The sequence below is a fragment of the Magallana gigas genome, chromosome 4 (assembly GCF_963853765.1).
Source record: "Magallana gigas chromosome 4, xbMagGiga1.1, whole genome shotgun sequence".
NCBI lineage: Eukaryota > Metazoa > Mollusca > Bivalvia > Ostreida > Ostreidae > Magallana > Magallana gigas.
Genome location: NC_088856.1, coordinates 17,906,524 through 17,930,213, shown reverse-complemented (window position 1 = coordinate 17,930,213; position 23,690 = coordinate 17,906,524). Strand labels below are relative to the sequence as shown.

The window sequence follows — 23,690 nt, the reverse complement described above, 5'->3', positions numbered from 1 at the left end:
GACATAAATAACATGTCTCTGCAGCCATGAAATATGATGGCTGATACAAATTAAAATTGCTGTAGGCTTTCCATTTTGGGTTGCATATTGTACAAGTTTGAAATATCTGATATTTTGGCCCTTTTTATTTTTTAATGATTTTGATATTTTACATGCCAGGAAAACATTGTTTTAATATATTGAACCCTGAAGCGGTAGAGGGGTTGTTTCAAAACAGATAATCTGGAATTATTTTCATATTAGTGAATGGATATAATTTGGCGACAAAAGTATTTATGATTATCGAAACATAAAGGAAAAAGTGATGATAGCAGAAACTTTGGTTAGAGCATAGCTCAAATTATGAGTTTTTGAATGTGAATAACTATATGTAGTTCTATGGTATTATACAGTGTTTCAACCCAAAATTTTCCAAGGAGCTACGTACAGCTCTGCAGTTATCATTTCAACTGTCAAACCCATTGCAATATCAACAGTTCATTGTTATGTCATGTTTTGGGGTCTGATATTTGTATATTTAGGTTGCAGGTCAGAATAAACAAAATGCATGAAATTGGTCTTGAAATATTGAAAGTTCTTTGGTTTAAAGTGTGTGGAATGGCTTGGTAAGCCATTCCTATGTTGATAATTCTTTTTTACTGGTAAACAAATATTACTTATACTTCAATTCTGTATTAAATTGTGCCCTAATTTTATTTGACTGTAGATGGTTGCAGATAAAATGTCAAAGACCAAAAGAAAACTATCAGACCCAGAAGAAAAAAAATCAGGTTTGCAATATTAATGTAATTGCATGATGAAAGTTTCCTCTTTTTAAGTTTAAACACAGCACATTAAACATGTATTTAAATGCAACAGTTAGAGTGAAGATGCATGCAGTGTTAAAGATTTTAAGTGTACATTAATTACAGTATATTGATTTAGCTATATTATGATTTTTATTGATATGTTACAGGGAAGAAAAGAAAAGGCTCAGACAATGAGGAGAATTTTTACAAAGACAACGTATTGTGTCAGGTCCTGAAGAAAGCTGGGCTTACACTGAAAAAGGGAAAGACACAGAACGTTCTTGGTAATGTGTTCATCATACATACAATATTGGACATCACACTGGTATATATATATACATGCTCTCTTTAGGATACCAGTACTATCTGTAGATCAAATGTGCCTGCATTTCATATCTGATACTGATTGCTAATAAAAATGTTGGGAAAAAGCATAATGTATTTTTCCCAGGATGTGTCATGTAAACCTTGAAGAGCTATAGTATGATAGTTAATCAAAAATTTAATGTGTGTCATACCCTTTAAGAGCTAAAACAAGATAATTAATTGATGAGGTGCTCTATCTTTTTTGAGGCACGACGAAGTACGTGATTTCTAATAATTATAACTTTTGAATTTTGCAGATTGTGATCAAGCAGTGTTCCAAAGGAATCTGCAGATTGCATTGAAGAGACATGGAAACTATCCATCTGTAGGTGTTTCACATGCAATTTGAGATTTTATATGATGCTAAATGATAATAATTTAGCTATATGCATGCATACATGTATCAAATAGAATGTGGTATGACTACCACTCTTTTAATATCTCAAATTGGCAATTATGAAAGGGATATGATTAAACTTGATTCTTCCAAATATGCACTGCTTATGCCTTGACCAGGTTGTAGTAGGAGGGGATGAGAATATTTTCCGTCTCAAGATTTTTCTCAATTTTCTACAGTGGGTATGATAAAAGTATCGTTGAAAAAAATAAGCTGAAGGTGTGTAACTTTTCAAAGGTGCTTTCTTGAGGAACATTGTGGAGAGAACAATTATGATGGTTGTATTGAGAAAGACATGTACATTATTTATTGCTAGAATGAAACAAGATACCTTATTCTGTTCAGTGTTGATATAGAATTTTGCACCATTAATTTATTTCGAGATCAAATTACATTTAGTATGTTATAAAAAAAAAATAAAAATGATTGTTTTGATTCTTTCAGGTTCTTGATGAGTTTGTTGAAGGCTTCATAGAATATATTGAGGATCCTCATAGGTATAGAACATTGATTTAACCTTGGAGCTAATCTACAATAATTACAGTTATGTTTCAGATAGTGGTTAACCTGTTTCAAATGCATGAGCAAATGCTATAAGCATATGGTCTTGAGCATCTATGATATTTAATGGAAATTGATTTTTGGGAGTTGATTTTAATCAACTCTCCTATGCAGTTACTCAGACAAACCGAAAGTGAAACAGTGTTTGGACCTCAGCACAAATCATTGCTGCTGACAAGACTTAGTTCTTGAAAATAATTGATACCGTGAATGCGATGTAATGTATGCTAAGGCATTGTTTTTCAAGGAAACTTATTTCTAAATACCTTGAAAATAGTCAGATTTTAAATGGTACGAACAATTTAAATATTTTTTGAAGTCGTATGTATTCCTACGCCAGAGTTCAATATGGTCTTGTCAACTCGACGCTCGGCTGTCTCCGTAAATCCTTGTCAGAGATTTACGGTGTCAGCCGAGCATTTGGTTGAACGAGACTAGAGTTCAATATTGCTTGGATCCATGCAATTTTCGAGAAATACTTCTATTACTGATACATAGTTTGATTGAATTAATTTTATCTTTAAATATTATTTAACATGATTCATATGGGGGTTTCTTTACACCCTTGTCGAAAAAGTACAAAAATTCATTTATAAAAATGTGCGTAATTCAAATTAGAAACTACATCTACTTGCCGTGCAAAATAACATATCAGTGATTTTAAAATAAATAAACATCGACAAAATCAACTCCCATCAGTTTCTTCAGTACTTTGATTCAACAAGTTAACATAATTATATTTGAATTAACTAACATGTATTTTTGATTAAAAGAATGTACCGATTCCAATTCTTATATGCAATGTATTTGATTTAGCAGAAATAGCTTTTCTTTAAAAATGCGAAATAGAATACGCCATCAAATCATATACATTTCCAGTATATTAATACTTTGTACCCACTCCACATATTTTGTTTTTCAGGTTTCACTACTGCTTACTACCCACTGCTACATCTGAAAAATGTGAAAGGTAATTAACCAATCTACTGGCACTGTGTTCACATAATTATCTTGAATATTGTCTTTTACATGTAGAACAACAACAATAATTATACCTCTGTTGATGATGCATGACAAATTACAGTTTCACTGCTTGCAAGACAATAGAGCAAATTTCATCGAAACGAAATAAAGATCATTGAGATATCATTTTAAAGGTCAAATTGTCTTTGATGCGAGATGAAGTTAATTGGAAGAGAATTGCTTGTAACGATGATATTTGAATTTCAAATTTCAGTGTTAGAAGCAGGTCCCAGGACAGTGTGGTTAGACTGTTGGTCGGAGTGGACATCTTACAGGTTTGTAGACATTCAACTATTATATTAAATTAAGATTATGATCTTTTCTATCATATGCAAGGGTTGACCAAAAGGTTTTTGGACAATTGCATTTTTGTCAGAATGGGTTTATATGTACATATTGTATACTGAATGTTTGTCATAAAATTCCAAATCAAACTAGAGTGATTTTGAATGTTTTCTTTAAAATTAAACTAAGATTTATCTGTAGGAAAAGGTCATTTAGAGTATGCGTTGGTCAGTGTAAAAGTTTTCCAAACTTCATAATTGAGTACATGCAGTGTTATTGAAAATCAATTTATGAATTAATTTACGGCACTGACTCCTTCTTTTCAGTCCAAGATGATGATGTCCCTGTTAGAGAAGTTGGCAGAGTTCATGGAGAACGAAGAGTGGGTGAATTGTTTTGCCTTGATATTTGTAATTATCTAATTAATATGTTAATGTCCCTAGTAAATGTATGATTTGTTTTGTTTTTAGCTGCATTGTAGAGCACGGAGAGAAGGTGAACTTGCCCAGGTTACTGATGAGTCAGTTCAGGTGGCTGGATAGAATCCTGGACAGCAAGGTAGGTGAAGTTTACACAGAAGCTATCTGTTTAATAAACAGATCTTTACAATTAGTAAAGCACAGTGAAATCCAACAATTACCTATTTAATGTTTTGTGACATCAGAATTAACTTTATTATTTGAAGATAAATTATCAACCAATTGCAATGATAGTTACAAAGTCAGCAGTAACACTGTTTAAAGCAATATGAGCTGTATTTTTTAGAATTTTATTTTGTTGCAAAAAGCTGCTAGTATGATAAGTCTGCATATAGCTTAAACTTTTATGATAAATACGGTTTGAAAAAATGATTAATTTTTGTCAGAGGAAAGATTTCTCTTCTAAGGAATATATAGCAAATCAATTTTTGTACAGGACGATAATAATTCAATTATGCTCCAATTAAGGCTTCTTAATGGCCTTTTCACAAAAAAATATAGCTAAAAGAGATTTAAAAGCCATGATATTTTTGTCATTTTAGTAGAAAATAACATTTTCTTGAAAAAAAATTTCAACATGAAAATTGCAACTCATATTGCTTTAAAAAGGAGTCATAGTGTCACTTACAGAAAAGCTTAACTTGCTATCTAATTGGTTACGTCAAAGTTCATTCTGACGTCACATAACATGACCCTCAGTGGGTCACTGTCAGATCTCTCTGTGCTTTGTTCTATTGTAGAGATCTGTTATTTAATCAAATTGACACCAAAGGGAAAAGATGATGTGTTTCTTTCAATATGAGCTAGCTTTTATCAAGTAAAAAGGTATTGAAATACATTTATACCGTTTTGAAAGCAGATTCATGGGGAAATAACAGTAACAATATCAAAACTGAATAGTTCAAATTTGTTAATACCTGTCTGTTACAGGAACTTGCGGATAAGATGCTGGAGATGATCACCATTGTGTCTGAAGACATCCAAAGGGAGATAATCACCTGTCTACCAGAAGTAGTGGAGGACTCGGAACACAGTCATGTGGCGACATCTCTCAGGTATGATCCTCATTGTAATCAGGTAAAGTTACGCCATACTCAGGTATGATCCTCATTATAATCAGGTACAGTTACACCTTACTCAGGTATAATCCTCATTCACAGGTAAAGTTGTACTTGGGCAGAACAATCATCTTGTTTGAACTGCGAAGAATTAAAATAAAACCCTCATAAGAACATTTACTAAGGTGCAATATTCCTCTTACAAAGGAGATTACTTTTCATCAGTGAATATTTTATTTCAAATCCTTTTACAAAAGGATGATATCTTGATATCTGTCAAATTCAAGATGTGGGGAAATCATAAGAATTGATTGACAAACTTCTTTTCACTGCCCTTTCTTTATTTCTTATTATGTACCACAAAAAACTAACAGTTTATTAATTTTGTATAGAGATCTTTTGATGGAGAAGAGCAGCCTGACTGTGCCTATACTAGATGCTCTATCCAACCTCAATTTGAACCCGGAACTGATGACAGAGGTAAAAATACTTTCTATAAGAAGTATGACTGAAGTAAAAGTTGCTCTATGATGGATCTAAGAGACGTACATGGTACAATAAATATTCCTTTGAAAATTTTCAAACCTTCGTTGAACACTGTTATTGTTTTCTGGTTACCGGGAAGTACACATGTGCTAAAATTGTTCAGTGAACCCAAATTTAGTTATGTACATGTATTAGTCCAAATTTGATGAGTACTACTCTCTGTGTCCTGTAGGTCCGAGGGTCGGTATTACAGACCTTGGCCTCGGTAGAGATTGAGAATCTGCCGGTCGTCATCCGATTCCTTTTACAGTCGGTCACTGCTGCTGACACTCTAGAGGTAGGATATATAACTGTGATTTGTTGCACTTTGAACAATATATAAACTAATGACTACTTTTATTATTATTTGATGATGATAATCTTATGCATTTTAAGTTGTCAATAAAAAAAAACCCCACATGTTTTAATCTTTTTTTCAGTAAATGTCAGCAAAGTATCACAACTATATAAGTATACTATATCTAAACATGTGTATGTATATTGTCAATTCTCAGTCAGTTACAAGCAATGTACTGTAGGTTGTGAGTGAGATACGACAGAACTTGGACTTTTCCTCGAGTTTCCCATTGGCTACATCCACCCCTCACCAGTCTGTTCACAGAAGGTAAGATCAACCTTACATTAATGTGTACATGTTTATATTATGAAGAGATCATCATTTACATTGCACCTTGTTTATTTGGAATGTCAGTATTCTCCTTAATATTTATGGAGATTGTGATTGTTAAAATGACGAAAAAGTGTGTAAATTAGAATTTTGTGTATATTATTAGGCAGCTTTCTGGGGATGAAACTCGAGGGGTAGAATCTCTGACATTGGATGCTGTTAAATCAGGAATCCGATTCCAAAAGAGTGTAGCTGAGGCTTGGATCAAGGTGGGAAATATTCAAGCTCATATTCATGTTTTGACAGTGCATCTGTACATCAAATTATGTAGGTTAAGATTTAAGTTGAAAGGAAGCAAATTATAACCTTGTTTTTGTGTTTAAACATTTTTGAGACATTACTTGAACTTATTTCATATGATACTTTATAAAATCTGGATTTGATTTTGATTATGAATTTAAATCTAAGGAAATACAGAGTTATTGTAAATTGGACATGTACATGTAAGACACAAATAGAAGTACATGTACTGTAAGTGCACATGAATCCAAATTAACTGGTTATGTAACATCAATAATTGTACTTGATAGGCAGTAGACTCGGTGAAGCAGCCGTCAGACCACAAAGTTATAGACCTCTTCATTCTGCTGATACTTTACTCAACTGATCGCAAGAAACCCGTTGAGAGCCTCATCCGTAACAAAATCAGGTCAGGGGCCTTCACAGAGGTTCTGCTGCAGGAGGCCTTCAGGGAGAGGGCACAGGTACTTGTTTTCTTCTGCTGTCATCTTTTAAAGCAAACATGTATATTTTTGGGGAATTAAATTATGTTTTTCCCTCAAGAACTTCGCTGAGCTTAAGAGGGTACTTATGTTCTGTCAATTACAGTTCTTGGTTCAGTTTGGTAATCTTTTGAAAACAAATATTTTGATACCTTAAAAACACTAACATGTTACTGTATTACTTATTTAGAAGTCTTAAATATCTATGTGTAATGAGTTGTTTTCAGTTACCTCATCTTTCTGATTCCCAGGTAATGAGGGACTACTTCCCCGCCATTCTCTCCCTGGCTGAGGTCCTGCTTCGCTCACCAGAACCAGCCATTACTTTCTTTGCTGCCTCCATGTACAAGAATGGATTTGTAGCTTTTGACACTTACTGTCAACAGGTAACAGATTCGAACTGGGACAATGTATAAATACATAGTTACATAGAATAACATAATTATACCCCCGCAAACGAAGTTTAGGGGGGTATATTGGTTTCACCCTGTCCGTCTGTCCGTCTGTCTGTCTGTCCGTCTGTCCGTCTGTCTGTCTGTCCGTCTGTCTGTAGACGCAACTTTGTCCCCCCTATAGAATTTTTTATTACTGCATGGAACAGTTTGAAAATTTGTACATATGTTGAACACCATCTGAAGATGTGCACCTGCAATTTTTTTTAAGATCAGACAAGATTTAATGATTTTATGACAGTATTCATTTTCCTTATTCTATATATTGTACACTAATGTTGAAAAGTAAGGGAGGTAATCCTTACAGATTTTATTAATTAATTAATAGAAAACACTCTAAAATATATTTATATAAATACATCCAGATGGATTTTTTTGTCTTTATGTCTTAATTAATAAAAAAATAATTATTTTTTATAAGTATTCTATCAACTGACAATGCAAAGTTTTTGTTTGTCAATGATAAATTCTTAGGAGCTAATGAGAACATCAAAGACAAGTTTGGCTGAATTCATTTGTCCCAAGGGAGCCATTATCTGAGCCATGGCTCAGATGGAGCATGTGTTTAGGGGAAATTGATAATCTGTAAAATGGGTGATGGTTTTGGGGCTATTTTAAAACTGTTTCATGTAAACCAAAAGGTCTATCATTATAAGGAAATAAATAATATAATTATTAATAAAGAAGTTAAACTATTTTTAGAGGTTGTTTAAATTTATTTGTCAAGTAATTTGATGAAGTGACCCTATTGGGCATTAATTTAAATGAAATTCAAAATTACTGATATGATTGTAGTGTTTTGGCAATTTTAAAATTGTTTGTAATATTAAATTTTCTTTTTTACATATTTTTACATAGTATGGTAATTATGGTAATGTTTTGGGAGTTTATTAAATTTAACAAGCTCATCAAAGAAAATCATAGTCCTATGGGATCAATTTTCTGATATGGAGTTCAATTGTGCCATAGGAGAAAGTGAGGAAAATTTGAAACAACTAATTGCATCTGTCAAGACTCTTATTAGAAAGATATTGAAAGTTTTATCAACAGAAGAGCATTGCTTGGCTACCGGTATTTCTATTCACTGCAAAGGGAGGGGTTATTGTCATTTTGTTGGTTTTTCTTTAAATCAATTAAATTAAAAAAATATATCATCAAATACATACATTTGTAAATGTATTACTGTTATAGATATGTATTTACAGTGAAATTCTGACAATTTTGATTTTAATTTTTCTTTGTTAACTATTTTTTTTTTTTTTTACAATTCTAGAATTTTTTTTTTGTATGTGTTCCAAACCTTAATTATTATTCAATTCAATTATTTGTCCCATTTGAAATTAGCCTAGCGGGGGTATTAGTCCCATTAGGACAGTTCTAGTTGATTTTATATTTCAAATAAATTAATTTGTATATATAGTGGAATTATTGAATACTTGATTGATACATGTGTTTTATAGGAAATTGTGGGAAACTTGGTGACTCATTTTGGCAGTGGTTTCGAGGAAGAAACAGATTCTTCTTTGGATATTTTGTACCAACTGGTCGATAAACATCTTGATAAAATGGCTCCTTTTGCAATATTTGTGAAGGTAACACCATCTATTAAAAACACAAAACTTTTTATGATTTTCAAAGTTGATACCACATTCAATGGCTGTATAATGTTGGAACTTTTGTGTAGGTTTTCACAAATTTGGATTCACCAATCTTATTCACTGTACATGCACTATTATTTTGCTGTAGGTTGTTCTGGACTACTTGGATAACCTGAGTGTCCCCCAGATCAGGAAGTTGTACTCCCTCCTCAGTACCCTGGCATTCAGAAGCTCCCAGGGAGGAAACATGATACAGGTAAGAGTTACACTCCCTACCTTTACTGTCGTGAGACTATAGTTAAACAATGCATATTTTCATTAAATCATGAAGATTTTCGTTTGAAAACTTCATTAATCTGTCATACATGCCAACTATCCCGATTTTTGCGGGATTCTCCCGATTTCACGTCGTCAAAAATACAAATCCCGATATCCCGATCGGGATTGTCAAAATACCCCAAAATCCCGATTCTCAAAAAATCCAACCCGTTTTACGACAATAAGTCCCGATTTCCATCTAAAATTTCAAATCCCGCGCTGCTTGTCTACGCTAACCAATCAAAAAGCGGGATTATGACCTCCATTGCTGTTTACCTGTATCGCGTGTGTGTATATCGGGATGTGTGAATTGATGTAATTACCTGTACGCTACCTGTGTCTGGGTGTTTGCAAACCTAATGAGGAGCATGTTTTGATAGTAATTAATCGGAAAGTATCGGGATGAACAGCAAAATGCCACACTTTAAGTTTTTACACAAACTTCGACAAGAATGGGGTTACACCACCAAAGAAAACGAAACTTTTATCCCAATATCGGGAGGCAGATTCGGGATGACTATCGGGATCGTAATTGGATGACAACGATGTATATTGCCGTGCAATAGGTATGTTTAACTTATATATAGTACAATTGAATATATTTATTGGCAGGGTACATTCTATTGTGTACACATGACACTATTATATAGGAGAGATTGACAGATAATACATTATCTACAAGAATAGATACATGTATGTTAAACTTTATGAGTAACAATTTTTTTTTTTTATTTTGAAGGATTTTAGGGTAGACCATGGTGGAATGAATGATGTTACAAAGAACACAAAAACAGAAATCCATCAAGCCACCTGCTGCTACCAACTTCTTTGTGAAATCAGAATTGGAGCAAGATGAAGGTATGTACTAAATTTTTTAATAAGCTAAATAATATATAATATCTATAAACAATTTTAAGTCAGGAATAAATTATAAATACTTTCTTTCACTTTTTATAGCAACTTGACCCATAAATGCTTTTTAATATTTAATTTAATTATTCATTTTATTTTGTAGATGTCACAAGAGCAGAGCTAGGTCCTGTTTGCCAACTGCGTTGCAGAACTTAGTGCTTTTTGAACTGCTATACCACACTATTTATTGTTTGTTGAGATTTTAAAGATTGATTTAATAAAGATTGATTTAATATATGAAAAAAGTTATGTACTTTATTTATGATTTCATTTGAAAGAGGAGATTGTTTGATAAACACATTATGAATAATGTTAAATAGATAAAGAAACAGATGAATTTCTAAGAGTTCAAAGCAATTACACGACAAAATGCTGCGAAATGTCCTTCTAGGAAAATGTCGCGCGTAAAATCCCCCATGGAGATTTTCAAAAGTTGGCATGTATGATCTGTTGTTACAAAGTTTGCATGGTAAAATCTTCTAAAACAATTAAAAATCATCAAGATACTACATAATAAACATATACTAGTACCAACTTTTAAAAGTGTTTGTGTGACAGGTGATGTTTTTTTTCTTCAAAATCTGTACCGGTAAATGATTTCATCTTTAAATTGTATACTGTAGTACATTTATTATGTCAGAATGAATAATGGTAGATATGTGTACTTGCTGGTTTTGTGAATGTAATACCCACAGCTGTGTGAAAATTAAAGGTATATGTATATCAATTAACAGGATGATCTTCACATCATAATCAGAAAACAGCTGTCTAATGATAACCCAAAGTAAGTGATACACTGTCAGTACTTATTATATTAATAGTAACTGTTGTAAAGAAATGTGGTCTTGTATTTCATAAAATGATGTAAAGGTCTTTTATATATGTTTATTTTCTTTTTGAAAGAGAATTGGGTACATGTGGACATGAATTTCTGTAATGTAATAAAAGATTAATTCCACTTTAACAGAGTATTCTAAAGTTCAAAACCTTGAATCTACAGTAATTCTTTCATTTCCAAATGCAGATACAAAAGGATGGGCATTATTGGAGCTGTTATGGTGGTGAAAAGCATTGCATACAACCAGTACGTTGATTTGAAATAATTTATGAACCTATTAATTATACCCCCGCTCCGAAGGAGAGGGGGTATACTGTTTTACCCTTGTGTGTCTGTCTGTCCGTCCGTCTGTCCGTCCGTCTGTCTGTCTGTCTGTCCGTCTGTCTGTCCGTCCGTAACAAAAATTTCTGTCGCATTTATCTCAGCAACTATTTATCGCAGATGCTTGAAATTTTAACACAGTGTTTGTTAAGGCATGCCATATTGTGGGATATATTTTTGTACCAATCGGACGTCAACTTCCTGTTAAATGACAACTTTGCTTATTTTTTAACCAAAATTTTCAAACAAATTTTCGTCAAAGATTTCTCAGCAACTGTTTATCGCAGATGCTTGAAATTTTTACACAGTATTTGTATAGGCATGCTATATCGTGGGATGTATTTTTGTACCAATCAAACGTCAACTTCCTGTTAAATGACGACTTCGTTTATTTTTTGCCAAAATTTTCAAACAAATTTCCGTCAAAGAATTCTCAGCAGCTATTTATCGCAGATGCTTGAAATTTTAATACACTATTTGTTTAGGCATGCCATATTGTGGGATATATTTTTGTATCAATCGGACGTCAACTTCCTGTTAAATGACGACTTTGCTTATTTTTAACCAAAATTTTCAAACAAATTTTCGTCAAAGATTTCTCAGCAACTGTTTATCGCAGATGCTTGAAATTTTTACAGAGTGTTTGTTAAGGCATGCCATATTGTGGGATATATTTTTGTACCAATCGGACGTCAACTTCCTGTTAAATGACGACTTTGCTTATTTTTTAACCAAAATTTTCAAACAAATTTTCGTCAAAGATTTCTCAGCAACTGTTTATCGCAGATGCTTGAAATTTTTACACAGTATTTGTATAGGCATACTATATCGTGGGATGTATTTTTGTACCAATCAAACGTCAACTTCCTGTTAAATGACGACTTCGTTTATTTTTAGCCAAAATTTTCAAACAAATTTTCGTCAAAGATTTCTCAGCAGCTAGTTTTCGCAGGTGCTTGAAATTTTAACACACTATTTGTTTTGGCATGCCATATCGTGGGATATATTTTTGTATCTATCAGACGTCAACATCCTGTTAAATAATGACTTTGTTTATTTTTTGCCAAAATTTTCAAACAAATTTTCGTCAAAGATTTCTCAGCAGCTATTTATCGGAGATGCTTGAAATTTTTACACAGTGTTTGTTAAGGCATGCCATATTGTGGGATATATTTTTGTACCAATCGGACGTCATCTTCCTGTTAAATGAGTACTTTCTTTATTTTAGCCAAAATTTTCAAACAAATTTTCCTCAAAGATTTCTCAGCAGCTGTTTATCGCAGATGCTTGAAATTTTAACACACTATTTGTTTAGGCATGCCATATTGTTGGATATATTTCTGTACCAATCGGATGCCAGCTTTCTGTTAAATGTCGACTTTGCTTATTTTGCATATTCACATCAGAGCGGGGGTATCACTAGTGAGCATTGGCTCACAGATATCTTGTTATAAACTTTTCTAATCATTTATAAATACATTCCATACATGTGCAATTTTAAGACACGCTACCGCCAATAGATCGACAAATTTGCTAATGACTGTACATTTTTATAAATTTTCGTGTTTATTTAATTAAAAGGAATGGTGACAATGAACCCAGCCAAGCACCTGCTGGTCCTCTGACAGACAGTCTGTACAAACAGGTTATAAACCTGTTACAACTGGTCAAAACCAGCAGCAGTCGCATGTCCGAGGCTGCAGCCCTCTTCATGGATGAACTGGCTAATGTCGTCGGTAAAGGCCATTTGGATTCAAAAGTTGAGGTAACTTGAGGGTACTCTTATTGTCTTATCATATTTGTACACTGTTCTAATAAATGAAAAAATGAGAATGTTTATGCAACATTTTTATTTTAATGAAGAACATAGATGTTTTATTCCTGGATTCCATTTATCTACTTAGTGTATGATCATCCTGATGAAATTTGATTACAAAGACTATTTAGCGTTTTATATCCCTCCCTCCATTTAAAAACAAAGAATTTCACCACTCCCCCCACAAAAAAAGATAAAAAGATGAAACCTTCAATAGAGCAGAGCAAACCAAAACAAACCTACAAATCCAATTGAATAAAGTCAACATTTTTGTGAAGTGCTTTGTAGTACAATTCCATTAGCATTAACACATCATAATATTCTCCGTGTTTGTTGTTTTAGGAGTGGATCACAGATAATGTGACAACAGATTTTCAGGACCACTATGTGGTGGACATGGAGGAAGCTGCCACTGACAGGTAACTAAACACCTCTCACAGACAGGTAACTGACCACTTCCCACAGACAGGTAACTGACCACTTCCCACAGACAGGTAACTGACCACTTTCCACAGACAGGTAACTAACCACCTCTCACCGACAGTAAACTGACCACTTCTCAAGATAACTGACAGTGTCATTTAGTGGTGCCAGGCAGGTTATATATATACCATGTACTATTCTAAAGTTACCTGACATGACCATGTTCAGTTTCAACTTTGAAATAGTGATTCAGGTCTTGGTTCATTACGTTGACCACTGTGCTCAAACATAATGCACTTTGAAGCTGTACAGAATATGATCAAGTAGTTAGAGCAGTCTTTTGAAATGAATATGTACAGAAATCTGAGAAAAAAATAGGAAGTCCAATGAAATTAAATGGTAAAGAAATCTGATGTTTGGATTTTTTTATCCAGCATAGTTCCCCAGGAGAACAGGTTTGGCCTGGATGACGACAGTGAGGCCTCCATCTGTATTCCTCTCGTCAGCTTGACTGAGGCCTCAGTCAAAGACAAGAAGAAATCACAGAAACAAAAAACCAGGTAAAGTCATCACAAAATTTGGATGCTGATAATTAGTTGAAAGGTGATCTAAGACAAATGATATTTATTATTTCCATTTCCTGTTTTTAGAATTGACTCAAAACTATAGTATGAATTATTTGATTTATAGAGCAATAAAACTTGTGATAAAAATATTTTATTTAAGTGCAAGATAGAAAATAATAAATGTTTATTTCAGTGAAAGTGCAGACCCTGTGTGTTTATCCCCCCATTTCCGCTTACTGCGGATGTGTGAGCAGAGACAAAATGGCAATATGGACAATATTGATGCTCTGCTGGGTAAGAGTTAGTGATATTTTCAGGTTTTTGAATGCCAAAGAAAACTGGATATAGGATGTCATCTAAATGTCTAAAATATTTTTGGTTTTGTTTTCATCTTGAAATTAGCAGATAATTACATAATACCAAATACAGAACTAAAAATATAATACATTTTATAGTTTCATTGATTTCCAAGTTCTTTATAATTTTAATCTGCAGATTAGATACTGAGCATTAGAATTGATCATCATGAATTACTGCAAGTGCATAGGTTATACAGTGTCAAAGTGGTACTGAGTAGTCATTTGTATTCTCTCCTCCTATATTAAATTAGATGTAGCTTTTCTATATAGGCTATGCCTAATATCAGTACGGCGAGTGAAAACTATCGTCATAGAGATCTGAGTCACCCAGTCATCATATATTAAGCATGGAGTGTCACTGTGACACATAAAAGTCTATAAACAAAGAAATAAAGTATATTTTGAAGGTTTTAGGTCAAAATGATTGGATCGTGATTATTTTTGTCATCAATATTTATGAGTAGTAGTCTTATATTGAAAATCAATGAACAATTTTTATTGTTGCACAAATTAAGACAATTTCAATTGTTATTTTATAGATTAAATTATGAATATTTTGGTAAAAAAAATTGTAATAAAGAGAGGTAACTGGATGCGTAGGTGACGTTTCTCACCACAAAGAAGGATAACTCTGATTGAGACTTCAACACTTCATAGCATTATTGTGTGTTGATTATCTGCCCTTTATCCCTCCTTTTCATTCATAAAGTGATGGATAAATTTTACAGGCTGCCCAATGTTTCTACCAAAGACTGATGTGATTGACAAAATGGAGTCGCTTTCTACGAAGGAAAAAGATGTCATTTGTTCATCCCTGTTTCATGCACTGAACTGGTTCCGTGAAATCGTCAATGCATTTGCTACCCAGATAGACCCAGAAATGAAAGGCAAAGTCATCACCAGACTTCACAATATTACAGAACTCTCCAAAACACTGGAAAAGTGCTTAGCTAGTGTGTATTTATTGGAAATTTATTGGACACATATTTTTGAGAATTTTTGAATTGCATCCTCTGTTTAAAATATTATGTGAAATTTTCACCTATTTTTATTTTTCATTTTTAATATGTACTGTATTTTTATCTTGTTGGCTAAAAGTTAAAGATCATTCTTTATATTAGAATACTTTTTAGGCCAAAATAGAATTATTGTTTGTTTGGAATTGCCTCCTGCATCATTAAAATACCCCTGCAGAAAAGTTTATAAGCAAAAAATAAAAAAAACCCTTTTTTTTGGTAAAGATTTTTATGTTTTATCAATTTTTGAATAGTTAAACTTCGAGTTTGAAACATAAAGAAAAAATTGCCCTCCCTCCTGGGTCTAGGAACCTCCGGACGGCAATTCCAAGCAAACATTTTTTTTTTAAAGATGGCCTTAGCGTATAATTTATAACCTTACTTAATACCATTTAAAATGAAATGTAAAATTTTTTATTTGAAGTTCACCCCCGGTTCTGCCCTCCCCCAGCTACCTTTGACTGGTACGAAAACCCAGTACTCAATGCTCCAGTAGTTAACAGTTCTGATGGCAAAAAGAAGGGCAGAAAACCAGCAAAAAAGTAACACAAATATTGAATATCAAAATAGTTGTATGCTTTGCCTGGAAAAGATATTTATTTGTAAAATATTTCAAAAAAGAAAAAGACTTGGTTTTTTTGTGTGCTTATATTTGATAAGAATTATTTGGAGATATTTCCAACATTTTATACAATGAACAAATTCATTTCTGTTGATTTGCATCAAATTTCTATTTATTTACATTGTATTTGGTTAAACAAGGAAAAAGGGCAACAAAGAAAACATTGGAGACGATGAGAGTGATGAAAACAGCAAAGACTCTTCACAATTGGTAAACTTAATATACATTTAGATTAATGACCATTGTAAATACAGAGAAATAATATGAAAGGATTTCTTACCCTTGATAAAAACTCTTCATGAAAGCAGTTTAAATATTTTATATTTACAGGACACTCAGAATGACACTCAATTCCCAGAAAAATCAGATAGTGGTGAAAAGCCAGTTGTGGACCTGGCAAATTACAGAGCTTTTTTCAGGTACGGATAAAAGACCCCTCCAAAAAAACCCCATAAAAGACTTTTATTTTATATAGAATATTAACATTACACAGGAAATGGTTGTAGGAATGGGGAGAGGGTAGAGAGTGGTCAAATTAAAAGAAAACTTATCATTGTATCTTTCTTGGGATTTTCTTTACAGAGAACTAGACATCAGTGTCTTCACCATCCTCCACACAGGCCTGATCACCAAGTCCTCTCTAGACACAGAACTGAACACAAAGGTAGGCTTCTATAACTGTAGCAGTGAAATCCAGTCATATACCGGTAAGTACTAAACAGCTGGTGCACTCATGCACTATCAGCCTAAGTAATGTCACTGCAGTTTGACACACCAGGGAACATGAACACTGGATTTAATGACATGTTCATCTGTCTCAATTGAATGATTGATCGTAGGATATGATATTGACAAGACCACCACATTCTATTTTCTATATCTAGTTTGTCACATTCTGTTCATTCAGGCTACTGCAATTACCACACTAATTTTTCAAGGTGCTTAAGCCACCACATTTGTATATACACTCAAGAAACCACAATTTGTTCTAGATATTCAGTCCACCACATTTTGTTTTGTATATTCAGGCCACCACAGAGCTCAGTATTCAGCCACCACAGCTTGAGTTCCTCCTGGAGGACTTCACCAGGAAACTCTCACACGCTCTCATTTCATCAACCTCCAAACGAAAGTCCTTCCTCAAGGTAGGATTCTGAAGCCTGAAATATTTTACTCAAAACTTCGAATTTGAATATTTTTAAAAATCTTACAAATGTTTGTATTTCAGACAAAGTCAGATAAGAATGTTGGATTTTCTCACCTTGACCAGTGCACTCCAAAGTTCATTGCCAAGAAAGTCATCAAACTGTTACCTGCGTTGTGTGAGCACCTTGAAAGTTCCAGTGAATTCTTTCAGGTGGGTTGGGCATATATTGCAAAACTAATTACTCTTGTATAAAACTTTAAAAAATAAAAAAATATTTTTAAATGTTTCCTTGTATGAATGAAAAAAGTTTGGGAAAAATAAAACCTTTTTCACAATTCATATAGGATGTAAATTCATCATTGCAAGGTACCTACAAAATCCATTGAGCCGCCAAAAATATTGATTCTACAGTTTAAAAACTTTTAATGTAATCTGATGACTGGACTTGTACTGTAGACTCTTATCGTGGAGAATGACGGTCTGATAGACGGACCAGGATGCAACACTCCAGAAGCTCAGACTGTTGGCGTGTGTTTCCATCTCCTTCTTCAAGCTCTCCAGACCATTTTTGCATGGTAAAACTTCATAAATTAAAGTGCATATAGATTATGCTTTGTAAAAATTAAAGAAATTTCAGTTTTTGCTACTCAAGTGTACAAACCACAGTCGGATGGAAAGTGAAACAGACTAATTAGATTACTGTGTGTACAAGCAGGTTTCTCTGTAGTTCTAAATGTATAAAAGTATGCCTTCTACTTAAGAGAAATTTTTGTTTTTCAGGAATGGATTTTTGATGGTGGAGAACAAGTCCTTGCTAAAAGAAGGCTTGATTACCCTGGTCTCCAGAATTAAAACCGTGGGCTCCACTCAGTTCACCTTCCAGGAGGCTCTCAAGTAAGCAGTTTAGGATAAAATCTTGGATGTTGACTCTGCATATTATATGTACACATAATCAACATTGATTATAATCTCTCTAATTTTCAATTCATCGAAGACAATACTGAAATAGAAGAACTCTTAATCAGATGCCTAATTTTGGCATTACATGTCTATTTACATAGAAACATGAACTCAGCTAAAAAGTTTGTACATATGCTGGTATATTCTTTGATGCATTAGACATTTGATATTTAATTTTCTACTTGTTTAAAGAGAGACTTTGTTGAACATTACAAGCTAATTAATGTGTTTTCATTTTAAGGTCAGCCTTCCACTACATAGAGAACTTTGCTGGAACCGTACCCAAGCTCAGCACGGCAGTGATGCTGATTAAAGTCATGCTGACTCTGGCCGAGAAGTCGGACTCCAAGGAAACCTGCAGGAAAACAGGTAAGAACAAAAGGCTGTTAAGGAGAAAGGATAAAAAACTCCACGATTTGAATTTTTTTCTCTTATCTTCAAAATGTTAAAAGAAGAAATAAGTACAATGTTGATCCTGGTTTACATTTTATTTTTTTAATAGTAATAATTTTAAATTTTCAGCTGTAGCTGCACAGTCTTTTCTGAAGAGGGAGTGGTTAGACGCTGAAGGACAGAGAGAGAAGGGAGCTAAACACAACGAGAACCTGCAATTCTTACTGAAGTAAGGTCCAGATATAATGGATGTATGGCTTCATTGTTTCCCTGTGCATATATGTATAGTATATCCATAGAAAGACTTTAGTTTATATTCTGGTCTTATGTGTATTCTTTTCTTTTTCAATTGATGTTAGACATTGTCTTTAAGTCGTAACTTTCAAAGTTTTTATGACTTTCTTATCAAATCACTGATTTGGGTTAAAATACAATGCTTTGATATTTTTGGTGTAGCTGAGAAGTAAATTATGTCAACATGAAAGCCTGTTGTCGTTATTTGTCTGTTCCACCCTTTGTTGCTTTATTCAAGATAACCATTTCCCTTGTGGTGAATGTTTGCCTCACATGGAACCCATTATTTTACTTTTTCACAGAACTTACCTCTGTCACTGTGAGGATTTCCTGGGCTCAGCTGAGGAGATCCTCACCAAGGGAATGCCCGACCTGCTGGAGGGGGACAAGAACGGGTTCTCTGAGGTCTACCCGACACTGACCAAGTCGACCTTCGCTGTGTACTACAAGACGGTGTTCACAGAGCTGGTCACGTGTGTGAAGGGCATACAGCCGGGTAAACAGAGGGAGGACAGAGATGTGAGTACCTACATACTGGTGTATGATCAACATTTGTTGAAAATCAAATTTTGTGGATTTCATTGTCAAGTTAATCCATGAAATTGTTCATCAAAGTGCAATTTCTAATACCCTAATGTATAGATAGGATCATTGCAAACAAATTTATGTATAGTTGAAACTGATATTTTGGTAAATCCACAAAATTGATGTCCACGAATATTGATTATCTCTTATGTCAGTATTTGGGGGATCATTCTTTATGGATTGTGCAGAAAAATTGTAAACATGTCGACACAGGTACATGTACATTGTAATTTGAAGCCACTGAAAGAATTATAGCTTACATTAGGAAATGATCTACTAAACCAAATTGATGTTGACTGTGTTTTTGTCGATTTGCATGTATTTCATGAATTCAAATGATTAATATGTTTTGACAAGAACTTTTGTCTAATTGATGTGGTTATTTTTTTTTCTATTTAGGCAAGACTTGACAAACTTCTGAGGTGGAGCCAGGCTGTTAGAATTCTTCATATAATGGTCAATTTAATCAAGGTATTGTTATCTAAAAAAATTGTAATGTTTTATTTATATTTTTATTAGTTACAGTAATGATATATGTAATGATGGTCCTGTACTTGTATCTTGCAGGCATTTGATGGAAGAGCTAATCTCGGGACTGCTCTGAAAGTGAGTGCTTATAAGATTGTACACTATACTGTAATATGCCAAGAAGTAGTCAAACGAATATGACAATATGCAGTGAAATTTTTCAGTATTCATCTTTTTTTGAAGTTGTTGTGCTCTAGTTTTCAAGTTGGCCATCAGTAAATATGCTTATTGTGACAGCTTTCTGCTCTTGTTTATTATTATGACTGTTTATGTTTATTTTGTGGCGTTATCTTACTCTGGTTTTCAGTGTGGCCGCCAGTTTATCGACATCTTCCTCAGACAAGGCATGCCCCTGATGGATGACATGTTCAGGTCAAACAGAGAGGACGTGCAGGGACTGCTGAAAAACCTGCAGCTCAGTACACGTGTACTCCATCACACATGTGGCCACTCTAAGGCAAGGCTCGTTTATTACAATAGATAAATTAAGTTTTGCTTGTTATATGCTATCTGATGGGCTAGGAAAGAATGTTCTTATAAGAAATTGTGTACAGTAGTTACAAAATTTGCATCTGCCTTTTATTTGGAAAAATTTCTGAGCCAATTGGTAGAAGTTCATTTTTTATCAAGTTTTGTTTAACATTCATGTTCATATTTTTTTTCTATCTTAAATATTTGCATTATGTTGGTATTCTCGGACTTTCAGATCATTAAAGATATTGCATTGACGAATCAAGTTCCATTTTTGAAGAAGTGCCTTGAGGCCTTCGTGTATCGAGTGAAGGCCATGCTTACAGTGAACAGGTGCCTGGAGGCGTTCTGGCTGGGGAATCTCAAAAACAGGGATATACATGTAAGTAATGTACCTCCAAAACAGAGATGTACATGTATATGTATTGAACCTTAAAAAACAGAGATACAAATGTAAGTCATAGTGCAAATAGTTTAGAAAGAAGAATCACAATGCTCTATTAAGAAAAGATGTTCCCTATGTGTGAAAAATAACTAACACACAAACACTTAGTGGGAGAAATTACATTTGGAAAATTTACCAAAAAAAACAAAACATACATATTAAAATATAGAATTTGCAATTTAGTCAATAGTATCCATGAACTGGTTTGTAACTTTTGCAGGGTGAAGAAATCCTGTCCCAGGCTTCGACTTCTGCCAACACAACAGCTGCTGAAGAGGAGGAGGAAGAAGAAGATGCAGGAGGAGGAGAGGAGTCTGAGGAAGAGGAGAGCGATGTGGTAAGGGGGAAAGGGGGGCTTGTTAATAACCATATCAATTATAATTGATGAAGGGCAGTTGGGTTGTGTCAATGAGGGAAATCGTCAGTAAGGGGGGGGGGGGGGAGGGGGCTTGTTTATCAAGAAGTCTAATCTATATTAAAAAGGATTGACAAAGTAAGGTCAATTGTACTGTATATTTATATTGAATCTTATCCATTTTGTCAAGTGTTACCAGTTTCAATAATTCTGTTTTATTTTACATCTAGGAACTGGAAAGCAATGCTTCGGATGAATCGCACAGTGTTCAGTGTTGAGAAGGTACCGGTAATTCAGGATAGTCAAGTGCTATAAATGCCATCTTGTCCAGAATTCGGGAGGATGAAGTGCTAAGTACATGTATACTAGTATTGACTTTGAGGTGACAACCAAGTGTAGTCCAGTATTTCAGGAATTGGACATTGTAAGATTTATTCGATGGGAGTTTGATATTAAATGCATCATATTGGATAAAATGTGAAAAAAAACTTACTAAGTGAAGCCAAGTAATGAAACCCATAAACATGTCTACAAGCAGACTGCAAGAAATTACCATTTTATCTGCATGTTTTTGGAAGGTTGAACATTTTTTAATGAATGACGTTCAATTTTCATTGTTATGGATATTGCACATGTATGTACGAGGGTTGTTCGGAAATTATTGAGACATTTTCTCTTATTCTTTAAGTAAAAAAGATAAACTCTTGAAATTTTACCAAAACGTAAATCAGGATAGAGTTTATCGATGTGAAAAATTTCTTGTTCATGGCATGAATAGATCATTCCTAGTAAGCTGACCAACGTGCCTTCGTCCTGTAACCCGGCGCAACCGCAAACTTTTCGCAACGTCATTTTAACGCTTCTTATTGCTCCCGTGTTTTAAACACCTTACAAATGAACTGAAATAAGAATTATTCTTTATTTCTCATCTTTTGTTTTAATTTCAAGATGTCATCATTTACATTTTTCTCTCATTCTTGTTTTTTTTTAGAGAAAAAATCGAGTTATTTTTACCCGAAAGTCTAATTACTGTGAATGTCTCCTGCAGTCATTTTTTACATATTTTAGAACTGTTGACAACAGTTAGTGTGTCAAAAGTTGTTAATTAATCCCTTTGGCCTAACTCTAGTTAAACAATCAGTGAAAAAAATATGATGAACTGAAGTTCTATACCTTGTCTTGTCATCGTATAGTTTTTTACGCAATTGCGTGGCTTTAAAAGGTCTTCTTCTGAGATTTCCACCAGTTTAATGGTTTTCGTTGCGCCGCCGTGACGTCAAAATTCAATGTAAAGTCGTTGTCAGATTTTTATTGTTTGGTAAATATATGTGTACCATATCCGTAATTCATCTCGAACATCACTGAAACTTAATCAACAGTTAGTCGCAAAGAATAGCAAAATGGACATATTTAATTTGATTTCTTTTATCATTAACTGTAATTCTACGGACACTTATAAAGTAGATGTTTAAGTTGTTTAATCTCCAAATACATGGCTGCGCCGGGTACCCCGACCACCGACTTGTTTATCTACTGTCGTAAACAAAATATTAAATATTCTTTTAATATTACTCTGTTTTATTATTTGTTGGTGTTTCGTCAATGTCTATGCCAATTTTCACCAAAATTCGTCACTTAGAAAAGAAAATAATCGATTTGTCTCAATAATTTCCGAACAACCCTCGTATATATTAATGAATGACATGTTTTTCATCAGTTTTCATTGTTACCGATATTGTACATGTATGTACTGTATATATACTGATACAGTATAAATGAATTTGTTGTGCTTGATATTAAACCAAATATGTAACATAGAGAATTATACTTTCATGTTAAATACTGAAATCTGATTGGTTTAGACGCAGTTTATAATCCGTTCCATCACCCTCAGCGTTAGCAACACGCTTAGCAACGGGTAACACAAGGAATTATTACATGCGCGTAAACTATGCCGTAGGGTTCGCCAAAGAATTCACGTCATTCATATATATAAGTACCAGGTAGTAAAGTTTTCTTTAAAATTAAGACATTCAGTATAATAAAATAAATAGTGCCCGTTAGGAGGGTAAGAGTTGAAATCGACACTCCTCGAAAACCATTGTCAACCTCCGCTTCGCGTCGGTTGACAATAGTGTTCTCGGGGTGTCAATTTCAACTCTTACCCTCCTAAACAGGCACTATTTATATACTGCTGTTATTTTGCAATGGCAACAAATGATTTTTACTAGCCTATTTTTGATACATTAAAATGCACAAGTATTTTCTAAGATATAATCAGTAAAGGGTGAATACACAGAGTTTTTTAATCAAATATTTACATTTTCCAGTGACTTTGTCTGTGGTAACACTACGAATCAATTTTGTAAGGTATAGTCC

The 23,690-nt window shown here is 33.7% G+C and overlaps 1 protein-coding gene and 1 long non-coding RNA gene across 2 annotated transcripts; both read left to right on the top strand.

The window, feature by feature from the left end:
- The first annotated feature begins 709 nt into the window (after nt 1–709).
- On the top strand, nt 710–21,962 carry LOC105337649 (Fanconi anemia group D2 protein). Its single transcript, XM_066081507.1, has 41 exons — nt 710–770; nt 956–1,072; nt 1,412–1,479; nt 1,996–2,048; nt 3,035–3,082; nt 3,350–3,410; nt 3,747–3,802; nt 3,891–3,978; nt 4,830–4,954; nt 5,350–5,437; nt 5,676–5,780; nt 6,022–6,107; nt 6,277–6,379; nt 6,701–6,874; nt 7,144–7,278; nt 8,805–8,936; nt 9,091–9,198; nt 10,907–10,956; nt 11,197–11,256; nt 12,913–13,096; nt 13,490–13,566; nt 14,005–14,130; nt 14,330–14,430; nt 15,224–15,448; nt 15,936–16,053; nt 16,274–16,343; nt 16,464–16,552; nt 16,716–16,797; nt 17,162–17,278; nt 17,362–17,490; nt 17,737–17,855; nt 18,061–18,174; nt 18,482–18,609; nt 18,763–18,862; nt 19,230–19,446; nt 19,912–19,983; nt 20,080–20,118; nt 20,348–20,497; nt 20,747–20,893; nt 21,177–21,293; nt 21,542–21,962. The coding sequence occupies exons 1-41, from the start codon at nt 722–724 to the stop codon at nt 21,587–21,589; spliced, it is 4,275 nt and encodes a 1,424-aa protein (XP_065937579.1). The 5' UTR covers nt 710–721; the 3' UTR covers nt 21,590–21,962.
- Nucleotides 9,306–10,445, top strand: LOC117681600 (uncharacterized). Its single transcript, XR_010712910.1, has 3 exons — nt 9,306–9,826; nt 10,000–10,118; nt 10,276–10,445. It is a non-coding gene; the product is annotated as an uncharacterized lncRNA (long non-coding RNA).
- Nucleotides 21,963–23,690: the final 1,728 nt, after the last annotated feature.

What these genes read in the sequence shown, in the direction of transcription:
- LOC105337649 (XM_066081507.1), top strand. Translation starts at nt 722, where the DNA reads ATGTCAAAGACCAAAAGAAAACTATCAGACCCAGAAGAAAAAAAATCA. An exon ending in AGGGAGGAAACATGATACAG is followed by an intron (nt 9,199 to 10,906) that starts GTAAGAGTTACA and finishes ATCAATTAACAG; the next exon opens with GATGATCTTCACATCATAAT. An exon ending in GGAAACCTGCAGGAAAACAG is followed by an intron (nt 18,610 to 18,762) that starts GTAAGAACAAAA and finishes TTAAATTTTCAG; the next exon opens with CTGTAGCTGCACAGTCTTTT.